Raw genomic sequence first — 18,493 nt, 5'->3', positions numbered from 1 at the left:
TATATTAAGAGAAATAAAATAAAATTAATATATAATAAAAAAAAGTATATTTTTTATTTATATTATTTTTATTAATATTAATGAGTTTGTGTATGTGCGTGTGTTGTGTGTGTAATCATCCAGTGTCTTCATTAATGTTAGCTGTGATAAATGAATTCTATAATTATATAGCTTATTTTTAGTAAATAAATTTATGCACTACTTTTTTCTTCTATTAACGGACTTGAAGATAATTTATTGTAAGGTAAGTGACTTTAATATTGTGGATATAAATAACAATGCACGAGTTACATTACAGTTCATTATTTGTATTTGTACACAATATTATATAACAAGTAAAATACTGAACGAGAAACAGATGCCTTATTTGGTGTATCACACGGGCACAAGTCAAAAAACTATGTCGCAATAGAGCATCTCTCTTTCTTCCCTCCTTTTCTCTTTGTTGATTATATAATTTAATACTCATGGCTAGCAAGGAGAAAAAATACTCTACATAGACTACATTATGAAACATGTTCTCGATTTTTCTTCTCTATCCATTCGAGAAATTGCTAATTAATGTTTTTAATATCTCGATTAAACATATATATTACGAGTTACATAAATAAATGGAATATTACGAACTATTTATTTTATACAATACTTGAATTTTACTCGTAATGAAGCATATCATACATTGAGAATATGTTAGACATATGCATAAATAAAAGTAATAATTCATGGAAGGAATTGCGCAACTTGTGGTCAATTAAGTAATAGCAGTACTGGCTCATTGTCTTATACAAATTTTATGCCATTTTAAATTCTTTTGCAATATATAAGTCATAGAAAAATATATACATTATATCGTGAAAGTTAACTTTCCAATAATACCTGTAATAAAGGCATTTATTTAACTTTTTACTTTCATAATAATCACTTGCGCGCATTTCACATTTGAACTTTTCTATTAAACACTCTTTTTCGTTCTCTCTCTCTCTCTCTCTCTCTCTCTCTCTCTCTCTGTAAGAGTATTTTAAAAATGTTTTTACTGTTAAATTTAAATATATGCAACAAGTTAATCGAAATTATTTATATAAGTAAAAATTTATTAGAAATATACGAGAAGGCTCTTAATGTTATTAAATATATAATTTTATCCTACAATGATGCATCAATATATCCAAGTAATTTAGAACCAAATAATTAAATAACGAAGTAAAAAGATATTAAAATGAATAAAAATGTGTTATATTTTTCACAAAGAAGGCTTTTAGTCTAATTCAATCCAAATTTTGCCATTTACAAACTTCAATATGCAAACATAAAATCATGAAGAAAAACAAATTTTTATATTTTTCATGATATATAATATCGAAGAATCTTCGAGTCTCTAGTACATTACTCAAATCCCGAAAACAACTATAATAGTACATGGAAATTTATCCGTAAAAGTCTCACATTGTATGCGTTTCAACTTAATTGATATTAATACTAATGAAAAATGCCTACAAAAGCTAAAGATCCTACATATATCTGGAACACAATATATCTATTAGTAATGAGCAACATTTTGATTAGTAAACGAATTAAATTAATCGAAAATATAGTGGTTTGATGTCACGTACGATTGCGATACAAGAGGCAAAGCAAAATACCTAAAATCAATGCTTTGGTTGGCAGATGTACACCCATCCGTTAGTAATCGCTTTTTCGGAATAAAACGATATTTCTATTCTCATCTTTTCTTTTCTGCGCATCCATAAATAGCCGCAATAAATCTAAAATAAATATCTATCACAAAGGCTCTAATATATATGTGGCTTTTATAATTTATAGTAATATTCTTGCACGTGTCACAATGGTTATGTTAAAAAAAAATACAACGCTCATACAATAATTGAATAAATGTTTACGCGCTATATAATCAGTGAATGCATATCAGTGTATTTAACAACATAATTTCTAAAAATAACTTTTCGATATGCTCAGCAATTATTATATGTTAACTGAATGAAATTTTTTCAAAAATTTTAAACCAATTGATGTTTGTATATTACTCTGAATTTTATATTTACATATTTATATTGTAACCAGATATAAATATTATTAATAATTTAATACAACAGTAATGCAAATGCTATAGAAAATATATAATAAAACAATAAATGAGACAAAAATAGAAATCGAGAATATAATAGAATCTAGGAACAAAAGATTACGTTTTTGTTTGTATATCAATATATATATATATATATATATATATATATATATATATATATATATACACATATATATATTCCTCATATACTTACACACACACACACACACACACACACACACACACACACACACACACACACACACACACACAAATATATATATATATACACATATAAATTATTCGAAAGATATAAATATATGAGCGCTGCATTTTTCAGAAACGTCAAATCAACGACACGCGATATATACTAATTTTGTAATAAAATCTTAGTCTAATTATTTACATCTTATATATGCCTGATCTTCCTACACCGAGTTATCGAGAATCGTGTTAATAATAAATATGATGATGTTGACATATAAATGTTTCGCTATCGTTTTTTTTTTTTTTTTATATTGTACTTAAGCCATGACTCACTGATTCATTCTGAAACAGTAGTAACAAATACTCCGTTGTGCATTAGACTGTCGCAAGGATCAATGTCCACTATAGGTCACTTTCTAGGCAATAGGACTGATAAGTCCATGTTCCTCATAATACTATAATTGATTAATATACACGACTTATAGAATATTTATATCCTAGTTTAAACATTAGTCGTGTTCACGAATATTCACTGCAAAAACGCTAGATGCGTAAATTCTGTTGAGTGACACTCGATTTCTCACATTAGTTGATTAAATATTGGATTTTTTGATAGATAGTCCACTAAAAAATTTCTAAGTAATGTGAATAGATGTCGCATAACTTAATGCTTAAACCAAATCAGTGATACTGAGTTCAAATCCAGCCGTCTTATTTACAAAAGTTTAAATCTTGCAATTTTTAAATATAAGGTTCGGTTCTCTTTGCGGCGCGACATGGATTGTATGACATCAGAAGCAATTATCAGAAACAACTAGATCTAGTAGCTAGATCTGGTAATTTCTGATAGCTAAGCAGTGTATCATTGTTTTAAGAATTATTTTACACTTTTATAAGATTTCTTGAGCAGATATCTTACTTTTTACGAGTTTTAAGAATACGAAAATATCATGTTTTTAAGGAAAAAGTACAAAATAAAGCTATACGATGCAAGAAACTTTTTACATGTCATTTCTCGCCTCTGACGTCATAATTCCATATGCAGAGAGACAACCGAGCCTTAAAGCTTAAATTAAAGTCGGAAAATGAATAGTAAAAAAAATTCTTTTATTTCCGAGTATGTCATCTAGTGAATTTACGGTTCATAAATCGTGATATGGGCCAATTTCATGCTGAATTAGCTTAATTGGCCGATTAAATTTAACAATTGCAAAACTTATAATTGATCATTCTTATCCCAATTTTTAATTATTTTAATTAAAAATAATACTGAATATTGTATTATTTAAAAATATATTTTACATAAATAAATTATAATTTGCGGAATATGAAGAGGAAAAATAAAATAATATGATCAGTTTTAAATTTTGCAATTGACAATTGCTAAATTTAATCAACCGATCAAATTAAGAGATCGTGAGATCGGCTCTGTGATCGGTTAAAGTGAGTTGGAAATCCATTTTTCTCAAAAGGAGAGGAAAAAAAAGAATGGGCATGTTCAATTACAACGTGGTCAAATGGACGATCCCGTTCCATTTAACGCATATTTCGCATACTTCGTTTTTTTAGACTGCGCTATCGGCGTTTTCACTTGCATGCCGCTCGTGATTTGTGTAACGTAAGAGAGGATCGTCAACGTTTATAGTTCCCATTTCTTCCTCGTTATTGACAGAACTAATCACGGCCTCTTCTAATGAATATAAAAATATGTTATTCGTGACGATAATCAAAAGACATTAAATATAATATTAAATATAATATTACAGAGCAATATTAAATGCAGTTTCATAATGGAAATGCTGAATCTTTGCTCTGTGTTTAAGACATAAGAATTACTTACCAGGTAAACACAATTGTAGCTGATCGTTGCTAGGATTAGTACTGTCTCCGGTTCCACTGTCCTTGCTGTGTTGCGAACTTGTATCTAAATATAATTGTGTCTGTACCTCTGGTACGGTCAGTATAACAGTCGTTGCCGGCTGTATAGCGATGTCCTGCGTGGAATTCAATTGGCGTCTAGTTTTGTAAATTACGAGCACCCAAACCACGGAAGTAAAGACGGCACAACACACCACAGTTATTATTATCAGACCCAATATTTCAGATTCATTCAACGTGGAAGTCGGAGCTAGATATCAAAGAAAAAAACGTAATAATAAAGAGGAAGCTTTCATTACAATTTTTCATATCATTAGAGATTAATGAATTACCTGGTTTGACTGTGAGCTTTGACGCACCAACGACGCTGCCTAACGAATTACTCATCTCGCACTCGTAATTACCGGCATCACTGGCGATCGTATTGACAATAATCAATAATTGATTCTCCGCAGTGAAGAAATGACGCTCTGTTGCTTGTAATGGACTACCGTTCTTCCGCCATGATAATTTCGGACGTGGTGAACCACTGGCCATACATTCGAGCACGATCGAGCCACCTACCATTATTTCTTTATTCTCCATTGGTTTTACGAATGATGGTGTTTCTAGAGAAAAGAAATAGCATTATAAATATATACAAAATAATTTTTATATATTGTCAATATATGCAACAGGAAATAATTATTACCTAATATTGTAAGTGTGGCGTTTGCAACGATAAGACCAGCCAAATTTTGCGCGGTACACGAATAAACTCCACTGTCGGCCATTTTCACATCTACTATGAACAGCACATCATCGGTCGGCATCATATGCATTCGTCTTTCCCTCGCAGCTGGAAAATCGTTTCCACCATCCTTCTGCCAGGCTATCTGCGGGGACGGTTGTCCTTCGGCAGAGCATTCTAGACGAGCGGTGCTTCCGGCATTCGCTCGTATATCATGTGGAATTTTGGAGAATGATGGATAAACTATGTTATGACAGAAAAACATATTATGACATATTTTAATATATTTATATATACCATATATATAATCTATTTATATATATGATATATAATCTATTTATATTAAAGTCCATATAAAATTTGATTTTTTAAACCGTATGATTGTTATCTTTTTAAAGTTTTAGATTATTTATTTAGATTAATTTTCCATGTTATTTTCTTAAAATAGATATATCGAAATTAAAATTCATAAAATTCAAAGACTTAATCATATCTAAAAACTTTGTCTCAAAAATGAATTGTTAATAAAATTTATATATTTTATTAGCATAATTAAGAACAATGAATATGTTTAATTTACCCAACACACTTAGTCTGGCTTTGGCTGAATATGTAGTTCCATAAGTATTCATTACCATACACTGATATTTTCCCGCGTTAGCATAGCTGATGTTAGTAAGGTATAAAACAGATGTTGCTTCGGTTACTCCGCTCTCGGAGGAACTCAAAGTGGTCTGCAGATTTGCATCGTCCAACTCCACATTATCATGTTTCCAGATAAAATGAAGCGGTGTGTCAGCAGTGCTGGTTGCGCGGCAAACTAATGTCACGTTCTCTCCTTTGATGCTCATTTGGCTCACGGGTTCTTGAATAATCCGTGGTTTTGGATATTCATCTATGAATGAATATAACGAAGAGAATAATTTTTATTAAAAATGTGAAAATAGAAAGCAATAATATTCAATTATAATGAATAATATAGATATATATGATATAGATATATATATATATATATATATAATATAATTGTTAAAATTTATATATATATATATATATATATATATATATATATATATATATATATATGTAGAAAACATTCTTTCAATTTACTGAAATACTAACCACAAGTAAAGTTTGCATAATGTAACTGAGTTAATGACATGCCTTGCAACCAATGTGGATAACCACAGTGTAACTCAGCTTCATCATAAGGATGGTCTGGTAGCCACATACTTAGCCACTGAAGTCCACAGTCACAAACTAAGGCTCCTACAACAAAATAAAAATAAAATTATAATCTAAAAAAGAATATCTATTGATATATAATTATATATTTGATATGTATAAAATTTACTAGTAAATTTTATAAAACTTACCAGTATTCATTTTAAGTTTTTTTAAATTAGTCATTGAAAGGAAAGCATTTTCTTGAATGGACGTAACATTGTTTCCGATTAAGTCAAGCTCGACAACACGACTCAGACCAATAAAAGCATTCTGATTTATAGATTTTATTCTATTGTGCGCTAAACCTAATTTCCACAACTGACCGAGCGGAGAAAATGCGCCACTGATATCTTCTACCATATAGGATATTTTGTTCGAATTCAATTCCCTTTAAAGCAAAATAACAATTTGTAACACATACAATATATAGCAAGCATTAAATAAGATTGATGAAATATAAATATATACAAAATACGAAGATTTGTTGTAAAATTGAATGCTCCATCCGAAATATATGCAATTTTATTATGATCCAGTTTAAGCTTCTCCAGCTTTGTAAGATATTCGAACAAACCCCGGTCAATAGAAATTAATTCGTTATGTGACAAGTCCCTAAAAATAAGAATAAAAATTCAAGGTTAATAATTTACAATCGTATTTCATTTAATTGTATTTAATTATAATATTTAGTAATGATAAATTGTCTCATTCAATTATGAAGATATTACTAACAGCTCTATTATCTCTTTGCATACATCCCATGCTTGAGGTTCGATCGTTGAAATTTGATTGTGGGATAACGTCAGCTTTTTCAAATGTTCTAATCCGAACAAACCTCCCTTTTTTATAGTGGTCAATGTATTAAAATCCAACTGCAGTAATTCTAAATTTTTAAGTGGCCAAAAAGCTCCGTCATCCAATGTATCAATTTTATTTCTTTTTAGATATAATTCTTTTAGATTCTTTAAATTTTTTAGGCTTAGTCCATGTATTTTTTGTAGATTATTTCTATTTATTTCCCTGTAATGTTATCGCATATTTTAGATAATATATTTAGAATATTTTTCTAATATATTTTATATATATAAATATTATTAATATATTAATAATTATAAAACATGTAAAATATAAAATATACTAATATATTAATATAATATAAAAATAATATAAGAATGCATATAAACACTTACAATATTCGTAATTCTCCTAAATTCATGAAAAGATCTTTCAACTGCATCAAATTGTTCTTGTTTAAACGAAGTTCTTCCAGCAAAGTTAAGTTATCTAAACTTCCATTTTCGATGATTCTTATGTGATTTGCATTTAGATTCCTTCAAATTTAAAAATATTAGACAATAAAATTAATACATAATATGATTAATTTTTATTACAACTAAAATACATACAAATGTATAAGTCGATTGGGACTAAAGAAAGAATTCTTTTGAAGGACACTTATTTTATTTCCACTGAGATCCAAATATTGAAGTTGTTGTAAACTAAGCAATGCAGTACCATTTATACTAGTAATTAAGTTGTGGGATCTACAAAAAAATTATATAATAATAATATTAACAGTTTTTATTATATGAATGTTTTATTATTAATAATTCAATAATAAATTTTTGTATCTCATAACAGATTATATTGAAATTTTTATATTTTTATGTATGTTAAGTACTTACAGCATAAGATGAGTAATATTCTTAACAAATACAAGTTCTGGCACTTGTGTCAAGTGATTTTTATTCACTTTAAGTTCACGTAATTGTGCAATATCTGACAAGGCAATAGTAAAGTTATTTCCGAGCTTATTAGCACTTACATCTCTGAAATTAGAGGGACATACATAGGAATAAACATTTTCATATTTAAATGTTAGATGTTAAAAAAATGTTACAATTCTTACAATTTTTTGAGTTTTGTTAAGTGACGCAGGGAATCAAATTCCAAGTTAGCAATATTGTTGTCCTTTAATTCTCTAAAAATAAACAATAAATAAATAAATATATATATATATATATATATATATGTGTGTGTGTGTGTGTGTAATACATATATACACATATATATCTGTATACTTATACTTGTATATAAAAACATATTTATTTCATATCTCTTAACAAATATATAATAATATTAATTAATGCACATATTTTAGAAACAAATTAATATAACATTAATTAATTAGCTTAATAAATTTGAACAAATTTAAATTCAATTTTTTATGATAATACTGATTAATTAGGCAATAAATAAAAATACAAATATACAAGAATGATTTTGCAAGAATGTACAGAGAATAATTTTGACTCTTCTTCTTAATTAGATAAGCATCATATAAAATAGGTTATAGCTGACTATATATCTTACTAGCATAAACCTTAAATAGCATAGACATGAATCTTCTCTACTTAGATCTTGTTATCCTTGACTCTAAGCATTAGAGGACTTAACAATCAGTCATCATCATATATACCCTATATGGTTATAGAAACCTGGTCATGTATTTATATAGAGCCAGTTCCATCAATCTGACCATTTAGTATATTAGAAAGAGCGACCCACATGTAGCCATAACAAGCAATATTGCTCCCCCTCAATTTGACGTCCAAATAATATAGAATAATAACAGTTATCATCTAATAAATAATAAATTGCTGCATAATAGATTCCATATATCATTTTTTATTTGAGATAAATAAGTGGATTATCTGCATATCTTAATATACATATCATTCTTTGGATAATTCTGATTAAAAAAAAATTTTTTATTACAAATCATACCAACGTGTGCCAATCAAATTCCATTGTATGTTAAAATTTATTAATAAACAATACCTTTTTTAATCATTCCACTAATTATTGGTATCATTTAATTAGTAAATTACAGATCATATAAATATTGTTAATTATCAATATTTTTCTCTCAAAGACATAAAAATAAATTATAAAAATCTCTGATAGCCATTGAAAAAATATATCAGTATACATGTGAGTCTCTCTCTCTCTCTCTCTCTCTCTCTCTCTCTATATATATATATATATATATACATATATATGAGTAATTATTTTATCTTTATTATAAATTCCACTTTTATCTTATCTCTGTGTTAACTCATATTACATAGGAAATATATAGATCAATTTTTATAATCTTCCATGGTTCATATAATCATCCTTAACTCTTGATGTTTAAAATAAAGCAATTGTTATACATTCTTGTCTTGACAAGTAAGATATATTTCACGCTTTTAAAATACATTTCCTGAAGACACATCTGACCGATCACACAGAGAAAACCGAGACATTTGTTGTAGACAAAGGCAATTCGTCATTTGTTCTAACCCAACCATCTCGCAATTGGCAGATTATAGCATTTACTCACAAGATCTCTGTCCACGGTGGTAAGCCGCTGGGCGCCTCGATCAGCTGGAGATTACTGCAGGCGACCAGGTTGCCGAGACAGGAGCATTCAACCGGGCAGCGGTCCGTCTTGTCGCTTGCCTCGGCGTTGATGGTCGGCGACGCGCTCAACGCGAGCACGTACACGAGCGGGAGGAACGCGGCACTCCATTTCCACGCGAATAATCGTGCGAGACGACGACGCCTCTCCGAGCACCGCGACATCGCGCACGTATACGTACGATCACGTACACGCACACAAACGCACCGCGAACCACCGTGTATCAGAGAGTTTACTGTTCGGCTTAGATGATCGCGCGGCGACGCTCATCGCTACCGTGCCGCATCATTGCCACGGCGTCGTAGAACGAATACTGACGCCCCGACCGGGGACAAACCACCATAACACCACCGAAGAACAGTGAAATTCCCCCGCGTTGTTTTCGATTCACAACAAACTCGCATCGGTTTCACTCTCGAAAATGATACAGCTACGCACCATCATGACGCCTACAGACAAGACTGCACTGCACGCGCTAACGCGGCGCCATCTGAAGAGTTGCCCAACGCGATTCAATCTTTATCGGCTGCGTATTCAGTAAAAAAAAAAAAGGTGCTTTCCATTTAGTGACACAAGTCGACACAAGTATCATTTGGATGTTAAATGGAAAGCACCCAAAGCAACTTTGCAATTGTGTAAGATTCTTCAATATGATTGGTTTATACATTTAGATAGATAAGAACAAAACCAATCATATCAAAAAGATTTTCACACTGTGCAAATTGGGGGACACCCGTTTGACCACGTCCCGATTGATCACTAGCCACTCACAGCGCTTGAACAGTGAAAAAATTCTAAGCTCCGACCCTTATAAATGGCTAGTGGTCAATCAGGATGTGGTCAAACAGGTGTCACCCTTGCAAATTCAGTGAATGCGTTCAGAATGCCAGTAATGTAGCAAAGCGCTGTAATGTACAGACGTGATGTCATAAACATATAAATATTATGGTACGTAGTGTTATACATAAATATTTTGATAAAAATAGATTTTTAGAAAAAAATTTTGTGTGCATAAATGGTACCTAAAATGAACTTTGAAGTCTTGATCATAAACATTTATACTATACATTGGACCGCTAACTCCCCTACCCTAACAGCACGCGTACGTTCTGAGTATGTTCTGAGAAGATCGCAATGTGTATATTGCGATCATCTCAGAATATTCTCATACGTACTGCTATCGACTAAGTACGTTCTAAGTACGTTCCTATGTTCCGAGGTAACACCTTCTATGGACTTTCGCCGCGAATATTCGCAGTGAATGATGACAGTATTAGGAAAGGATGAAAACGGGAAGTTTTCAGTAGATTATGGTTGCGTTCCGATATGATTGATTGCTAGCACTGAAAATCTATAATATATATATGTGACATCCCTTATGGAAAATAAGTGAAAAAAATGAAAAAATTAAAAAAAAATAAGAGAAAGTGATAAAACATTTTTTATTTTGTATACAAGATATATTTATTACACTTATTACGTACATGCCCGCGCATATGTCAAAAAGGATGTGCAAACCAATAGGTTACTATTTGAACAGTGCTACTAATCTATAGAAACTAAAATTATTTCGTTTAGAGGATTTCGTTGATACCAATATTATCCCCTCCATTTTTCGGGAAATTGTCGCCTAATCTTACTGGGCACCTATTATGGAAATGTTCGGAATCGATTCCGCTCGGAATTATTTCGTTTTTCCCCAGATATTCTTAGATAAGTTATTATGGACAGTCGGATCGTTTCCGAATCGATCGGGAAGTTTTCATCATCTCTCGAGCTGTTGAAATGTCGATTCCGATCAGAATGAAATAGCGAGATCCAATCAATGATTAGATGCATAAAGTCTATATCAGAAAAATTACTAACTAAAGATTAAAATTGAGAATAAAAATAATAGACTAAAAATATTTTTAATATTATATTAAATATTTTAATATTATATTAAATATTTTAATATTATATTAAATATTTTTAATATTATATATGTACACGTATAAAACAATTTGTTTCAAGTAACAATTAACTTTTTATATGTAATCGATAATGATAAGTATTAAAAATATTATATTACGTATATTTTTAATATTATATATTATATTTTAATATTATATTATTCTTAATATTATATATGTACATGTATAAAATGATTTGTTTCAGGTAACAATTAACTTTTTATAAGTAATCGTTTAAAAAAACGATTAAAAATAATGTTTATAAAACGTTTATAAAATAACGTCTATAAAATAACGCCTATAAAACGTCTATAACGTTATATTACGTTATGTACTGATTGTATTAGCCTGTGTATAAAAGTAAACTTACAATTTGTTAAATCAACACATAAAAAAACCGTAACGTAACGTATACATATTACGTTAAGATTTTCTTTGTGCGTTGATCTAACTTTTATATACAAATTAATACTTACAATCAGTACATAGCGTAACGTAACATGTTATGAACACGTTCCTCTTGCAAAGTCTCTTAGTTCTTAAACAGAAAAATAAGATACATGCCAGCAAACGGATATTTTAAGTCTAGTTACTTTTCTTTCACTCTAATTGGTACACGTAACAGTTCGCCCGTTCCTCTCGTTCCGCTTCATTCCGCATCTAGAGAAATGAATGGAAAGATGATTCCGCTCGGCATCCATAATAGCAAAAGCGTATGAATGAAATCGCGATTGGAAACGCCAGTCGGAATCTCACAATTCCGATTGGAATCGTTAAAATTCTATAATAGGTACCCTGACCAATAAGCGTATTCTCAACATGTTCAGTGAGCGGACGCCATTTTTCTGAGCGATTTTCAAGTACGCTCAGTGAGTACAATGTGTTGTAAGCTTAGCGGAACTTACACTTTATTATGAAAATGGAGAATTTTTATCACTTTGTATCATGTAAGGCTTACTTCTACAACTATTCTCGACATGCTAAAATGTTCTTTAAATACAATTATATTATTATATAATGGAACTATTCTTTCATAATAATTTTTATTTTTTCAACGTATACGACGTCTTGCATTAAAATTATTTGGTAATTCATCTTGTAATTCTTCGACAAAATGTCTTATTATATTTCTCTCTATAATATTATCATCTAGCAAAGCCAGAAGTATGAAATTATTAGCAGCCATTATTAAATTATAAAAGAGAACTGTGATTTCTGTGAATATAAATAGTACGACACAATAATGCGATATATATTATTTTTAAATAAATATGTACATACATATTGCATGTCAGTGTTTAAATCGTTCAGGAAACTGTTCACTGATCACTTTGTGCTGAAAGAGCGCTCAGTGATTAGTTGTCCAACTGTGTGTTCTCTGAACGCAGCCATTAACACACGAGAGTTTGACGACCCTGAGCTGTATGTTCATTGGATATCGCACATCGCGTGTTGCGTCATCGCGTTGGTCTGAATCCAGCATTATTTTGAATCACCCTGTGTATGACAGAAACAGAAAACGAATCTTATATTTCCTATCATCGATGCTCAATGAGCAACGTTGAAAATAGCCTACTTTAGTCGGACTCTTTTGCTGCTTCATTTTATTGTGCAATTTGATCCATGTAAAGTGCGATCAAGGAACCGGTACCGGTTCCATTTCCATACATTAACATATTGAAGAATCAACGTCAATAAGAGAATTAAACGAATTAAGAGGTAAGAAGTGCAATTTATTTTTGTGTTAATCTCCGAATAAATACATGTACGATATTTGTCTCATTATTTCACATCTTGCTATATCTAGTTTCGAAATAACCGGAATTATCAGAAGAGAGACGTACGTCAACATGGAGAACAAACTTCTGCAAATGTTGCAAGATGTTGGGTAAGTAATGAAAGATTATATTATTTAATCTGGATTTATTTGACAAAGAATTTGGAGTTTAGATATTTGGAATAATATACTTTTTACTACAATCATAAATTTATATCTTTTACATTTAAATTATTTGAATATCACTTTTAATGATCTTGCAGATATACAGGTCCGATGCTCGATGCCAACAAGCTATCAGATGCCTTAAAGCTTGGCGCAAAATCGCCAGATTTTACTAGTCTTATAAGCTGGTTTACTGAACAACTAGCGACATTTATAGATATGGATGAGACTGTTCATGCTACAACAAGTGCAGATGATGCTAGTTCCTTTCTCTTAGAGTTAAGCTTTTTCCTTAAGGAAATAGGATGTATGAATGAGAAATTAATGACTGGGCATATGAATCAAAGACTAGCTAATGAATCTGAAAGAAGCATTCTGATAGAATTTTTAATAACTGAACTTATGGCTTGTAAATTATTAGAGGCAAAATATCCTGAAGAAGAGAAACAAATGGAAGTTACTATTGTAAGGATATTTTTAAATATAAGTTTAATTATATTATTTATATATTATTGCTTAAAGTAATTCTGTTTATCAAAATGACATTACTATATATGTATATATTGTTATTTCATATTTACAGGATGAAAGTGATACTGCAAGAAAATTAAAAAATATACTGGTCATATTAAAGTTTCAAAAACCACCAGACAATATTTCTCCTGAATTACTGTTTTCAAGACTAGAAACTAAATTATCAGAAGTTCTAAAGACTGTACCATCTTATCATTTAGGTAACCCACTTATAGATGTTGAACTCTCTGCTAAACAATGGGAACAATTGAATAAATTGCAGGAAAAAATATATAAGGAATATATGATTCGTCGTGACATGTTGCTCAAACGTCTTGATGTCACAGTTCAATCATTTTTGGTAAGAATGAATCTCTTAAACAATTTTAAATATTTGTTCACACATTTGATGATAATTATATTTTATTAAAATATATTTTTGTTAAAAATATATACTGTTGTATTTACAGTGGTCTGACAGGATAAAATCACAGGAGACTGAAGTAAATACTAAGTATGAGGAGAGAAGAAAGACTCTGAAAAATGAGCCAAAGGTAACATTGGCCGATTTATTAGCAGCAAGGGATGATTTAGCAGTGATCGAGAAAACTAGTAACGCGAGTGTTCGCAAAAATACAAGAAGCAAAATTAATAGCGTCATTATTGGAGCAGTACCGGATAGAGGTGGTAGACCATATGAACAAGAACCGCCGCCACCAGAAATGCCTCCATGGCAGAAAGATAGAGTTCAAGGACCACCGTCATTTCAGTAAGTTAAAATAATATTTTATAAAGTATTAATGATGGGATTGTAAAACAATAAACTATTAAAATGACTATGCTGTATATAATATTATATCATAAATATATTATTATATTATAAATATATAATTTTTTTTCTCAGGAGTGGAAGAGGAGGAGGAGGAGGTGGCGGACGTGGAGGCAGCAGGGGTGGAGGTGGAGGTGGAGGCAGAGGTGGAGGCGGAGGGGGCTATCGCGATCATAAAGACTCTAGCAATAATTTTGGTCAGAATTTAGATTATCAACAATCTCAATATTCTGGACATGGGCATAGAGAATGTTATCCCGATCACAGAGATGTGGGAGGATATCAGAGAAGTGGCGGTGGCGGAGATAGAGGAAGTGGAAGCTATCGCGGAGATTCTGGCACGAATTACGGTCAAAATTATAGCCAGAATTATGATTATCAACAGTCATATTCTGGTCAAAGAGACTCGTACGAAAATGATAATCGAAGCGGAAACTATTATCAAGATAGAAGGGAAAGTAGTAGAGGAAGAGGTGGTAGAGTTCAAGGTGGATGGAATCAGGGTGCGAATAATCCCAGTATGAATAATTATCAACGCGGTGGTTATAACAGAAGCAGAGGCAGAGGGCAATATTGAAAATATTATTTTTAATGATAATAAAAAATTCACAAACTGAAAAGAGAAAGTTATGATATTAATATAATTTTATAGTGATGTTTATAATCACTATCGCTTATACGCTTACATTATACTCACACATAACTTTGGTCTCAAAATAAATCTGAATTTAAAATATGTATAATAATTATATAAACTATGTATCGTTTTTAGATCACAATTAATAATTATTATTCGAAAAACTGTAATATTATTAATATAAAATTTAGAGTAATGACTCCTTTAATGACAGCTTTTAATTTCATCATTCGATTTAAGCATATATATTATATAACTTATGTTTTCTGTATAATTCGAATATAATAAATATAATAAAAGTATAAATATACATTTGTCTGTCTTTTGAACATGGATAGTTGAAATTAATTTGTAATGCAAAGTATGAAGACTGTAAATCAAGCCACTTAAATTTAAAAATCTTTTATTAAATTGTGCATGTATCAAAATATATCAAAAGAGCAATATTGTATTGTTCCATATCTCAGTTCCTTACATATAAAAAATATTTCTGCACATTTATAAGAAAATAATTTAATATCTTATTTTTTCAAATAAAAATAGACTAAAAGTTATTCCATATTAACATATTTCATAATTTTAAAAAAACATTTAAAAGAGAATCTGATTTTAAAATCTGATAAATTTTAAAACAAAATTTTCAAATTTAATAACTTGTCTATATTTAATATCCCGTTTTCTGATTTTAATAACTTTTTAGTTCTGTTCTTTTTCTTAAAGGTACAATTTTATGCAGCAAAGCTAGCTTTTACTCCCACTCACTGAAAAGTAGTGTTCAAAAGCTATCGTTTATCGTCTCCTTTCTTTTCATGAAGCGAAAAAAAGCGTTTTATCCCCTCTACCTCAATGCAAAAGAGCGTAAAGACTTTGGCTATGCTCCGATATCCAAATAAATTATAATAGTCAATAGGTCTATTCTCTTACTTCTTAACAATAGTTTCATTAGCTAGGGATGTCGTTACGCAGATTTAACGACACATATACGACAGATATAACGAAAAATGATATTCTGTAATTTAACGTAACGCTAAATGTCGTTAAAAGTATCGATAAAGTACCGAAATCTTATCGTTAAGATATTGAGGGATATCGGATAAGTCATAACGACAACATAACTAGACATATCAATCAATAGCAAGTTCCGAAACGGCTCCGAATAGTAGTATGGAAATGTGCAAGTATAGTATAATTTTATAATTTAAATATATGAACATCATAAATTTATTTTAAACATATTAAATATATTTTAATAGCACTCGTACATTCTGAGTATGTTCTGAGAAGATCGCAATGCATATATTCATCTCAGAATATTCTCATACGTACTGTGATTGACTAAATACGTTCTAAGTACGTGCCTATGTTCGGAGTAACACCTTCTATAGAATTTCGCCGCGAATATTCGCAGCGAATGATGACAGTATTAGGAAAAGATGAAAACGGGAAGTTTTCAGTAGATTATGATTGCGTTCCGATATTGATTGCTAGCACTGAAAATCTATAATATACGTGACACTTCTTATGGAAAATAAATGAAAAAAAAATAAGAGAAATAAAGTGATGAAACATCTTTTATCTTACATCGCATGTCTCTAAAACGACCACCCCATCCAACTTGGGATTCTGGCTCGATGCTGCTTCACTTCTGTGTTGGGATGAAACCTGCTATTGAAATGATGATACATCCGAGATCGCAAAGCAGATTATCTACCATCAATTTATTTCGGAAATATTCAGATTGACTTCTTAGATATGTCTCTTTTCATTGAAAATAATACTATTATATTCGATTCGTACCACAAACCAACATTCTCGGGCAGATACTTGAATTTTGTCTCAGCATCCCATCAAACAGAAAAAAAGTATAGTCATGAATATGGTAGACAGGATTTTTTTATCTCTCATATCCACAATTTCACGGGAAGAATTTTAACTTCGTGATTAAAACGCTTTTACAAAATGATTATTCATTGGATTTTATTTTTAAAATAATTAACAGTAGAATCAAATCTTTAATTTATAATTGTAAGAAAAAACACAATATGACGATACAACATACATTGTTAATAATAAAACCCTATGGTTTACTCTATCTTATGTGAAAGATGTCACTGAAAAATTTAAAAATATGTTAAAAGATACCAAATATAGAAACCAAATTAGCCATTTATAGTATCGATAAATTAAACAATTTTATTAAGGTATAGAAAGATCCTCTTCTACTTTTGGAAAAAAAAAATTATTTACAAGCTACAGTGCACGGATTGCGATGCATCTTACGTGGATCAGACCAGTAGACAATTGAAAACGAGAATCAATGAACATCGGAGTCACATAAGGTAGAATACCTTTACACATTCAGTCATTGTGTGTACCACAGAGTACACACAGGACACGATTTCGATTGGGCTAACGTGAAAGTTCTGGATGTAGAGAAAAATTGCAACAAACGATTAATTCTAGAAATGTTACATATCATACTACAAAAAAAACGGTATCAATTTGCAAACAGACACGGAATCTCTTAGACATATGTACACCTGTCATAAACAATATGTAAGCGTGTGACCCTATTCACTCCATAACAATTTTTTACTTTCTATCCTCGTTATTTATCTTTTTACATTTTAATAATTGACTCGAAACATTTAAGACGTGTTTACTTCTTTTCTTTTTTATATTAACCGACTATTATCTTATATCTCTGTTAAAAAATTTTTTTATTTCTTTTAATTGTGACCATGTTATTGCAATATTCAGTATTTATTTCCTTCTGTGTACAAATTATTATCATAATCGGCGATATCGAGATGAGTTTCCAACAGTTCCTTGTTCTTTTCATTTTTAAATACATTAAAAAACGTAAACTTATTTCGTGAATATATCATAAACGATTCAAATGATATTGATTATACAGTGTCTTCTACATTAGCTGTGGAACTTTGGACAGAGGCCCTCGAGATATTGCACTATTGTGTTTATCGATGCGAATCGGAGAAGTCATGGACTAATACGGTCTCAAACCATTC

At 30.4% G+C, this 18,493-nt stretch overlaps 2 protein-coding genes across 2 annotated transcripts; one reads left to right on the top strand and one right to left on the bottom strand.

The window, feature by feature from the left end:
* Window positions 1-287: 287 nt before the first annotated feature.
* On the bottom strand, window positions 288-10,152 carry LOC105422691 (uncharacterized). The gene is given in 15 exon segments (XM_011632174.2): window positions 288-3,980; window positions 4,131-4,418; window positions 4,501-4,776; window positions 4,860-5,141; window positions 5,479-5,793; window positions 6,021-6,167; window positions 6,275-6,513; window positions 6,594-6,737; window positions 6,858-7,145; window positions 7,316-7,456; window positions 7,532-7,669; window positions 7,811-7,954; window positions 8,035-8,106; window positions 9,514-9,798; window positions 9,800-10,152. Coding segments are annotated over 15 exon segments (2,946 nt in total). The 5' UTR covers window positions 9,862-10,152; the 3' UTR covers window positions 288-3,855.
* Window positions 10,153-13,073: 2,921 nt separating this feature from the next.
* On the top strand, window positions 13,074-15,774 carry LOC105422693 (protein FAM98A). The gene is made up of 6 exons (XM_011632175.3): window positions 13,074-13,262; window positions 13,351-13,431; window positions 13,584-13,950; window positions 14,069-14,359; window positions 14,469-14,767; window positions 14,903-15,774. The coding sequence occupies exons 2-6, from the start codon at window positions 13,394-13,396 to the stop codon at window positions 15,402-15,404; spliced, it is 1,497 nt and encodes a 498-aa protein (XP_011630477.2). The 5' UTR covers window positions 13,074-13,262; window positions 13,351-13,393; the 3' UTR covers window positions 15,405-15,774.
* Window positions 15,775-18,493: the final 2,719 nt, after the last annotated feature.

The sequence above is a fragment of the Pogonomyrmex barbatus genome, unplaced genomic scaffold (assembly GCF_055798465.1).
Source record: "Pogonomyrmex barbatus isolate J1 unplaced genomic scaffold, ASM5579846v1 scaffold4, whole genome shotgun sequence".
NCBI classification, from domain to species: Eukaryota; Metazoa; Arthropoda; class Insecta; order Hymenoptera; family Formicidae; genus Pogonomyrmex; species Pogonomyrmex barbatus.
Note: the sequence above shows the minus strand (reverse complement) of the source record. Positions and strands in the feature narration are given on the sequence as shown.

What these genes read in the sequence shown, in the direction of transcription:
- LOC105422693 (XM_011632175.3), top strand. Translation starts at nt 13,394, where the DNA reads ATGGAGAACAAACTTCTGCAAATGTTGCAAGATGTTGG. An exon ending in CAAATGTTGCAAGATGTTGG is followed by an intron (nt 13,432 to 13,583) that starts GTAAGTAATGAA and finishes ATGATCTTGCAG; the next exon opens with ATATACAGGTCCGATGCTCG. An exon ending in AACAAATGGAAGTTACTATT is followed by an intron (nt 13,951 to 14,068) that starts GTAAGGATATTT and finishes TCATATTTACAG; the next exon opens with GATGAAAGTGATACTGCAAG.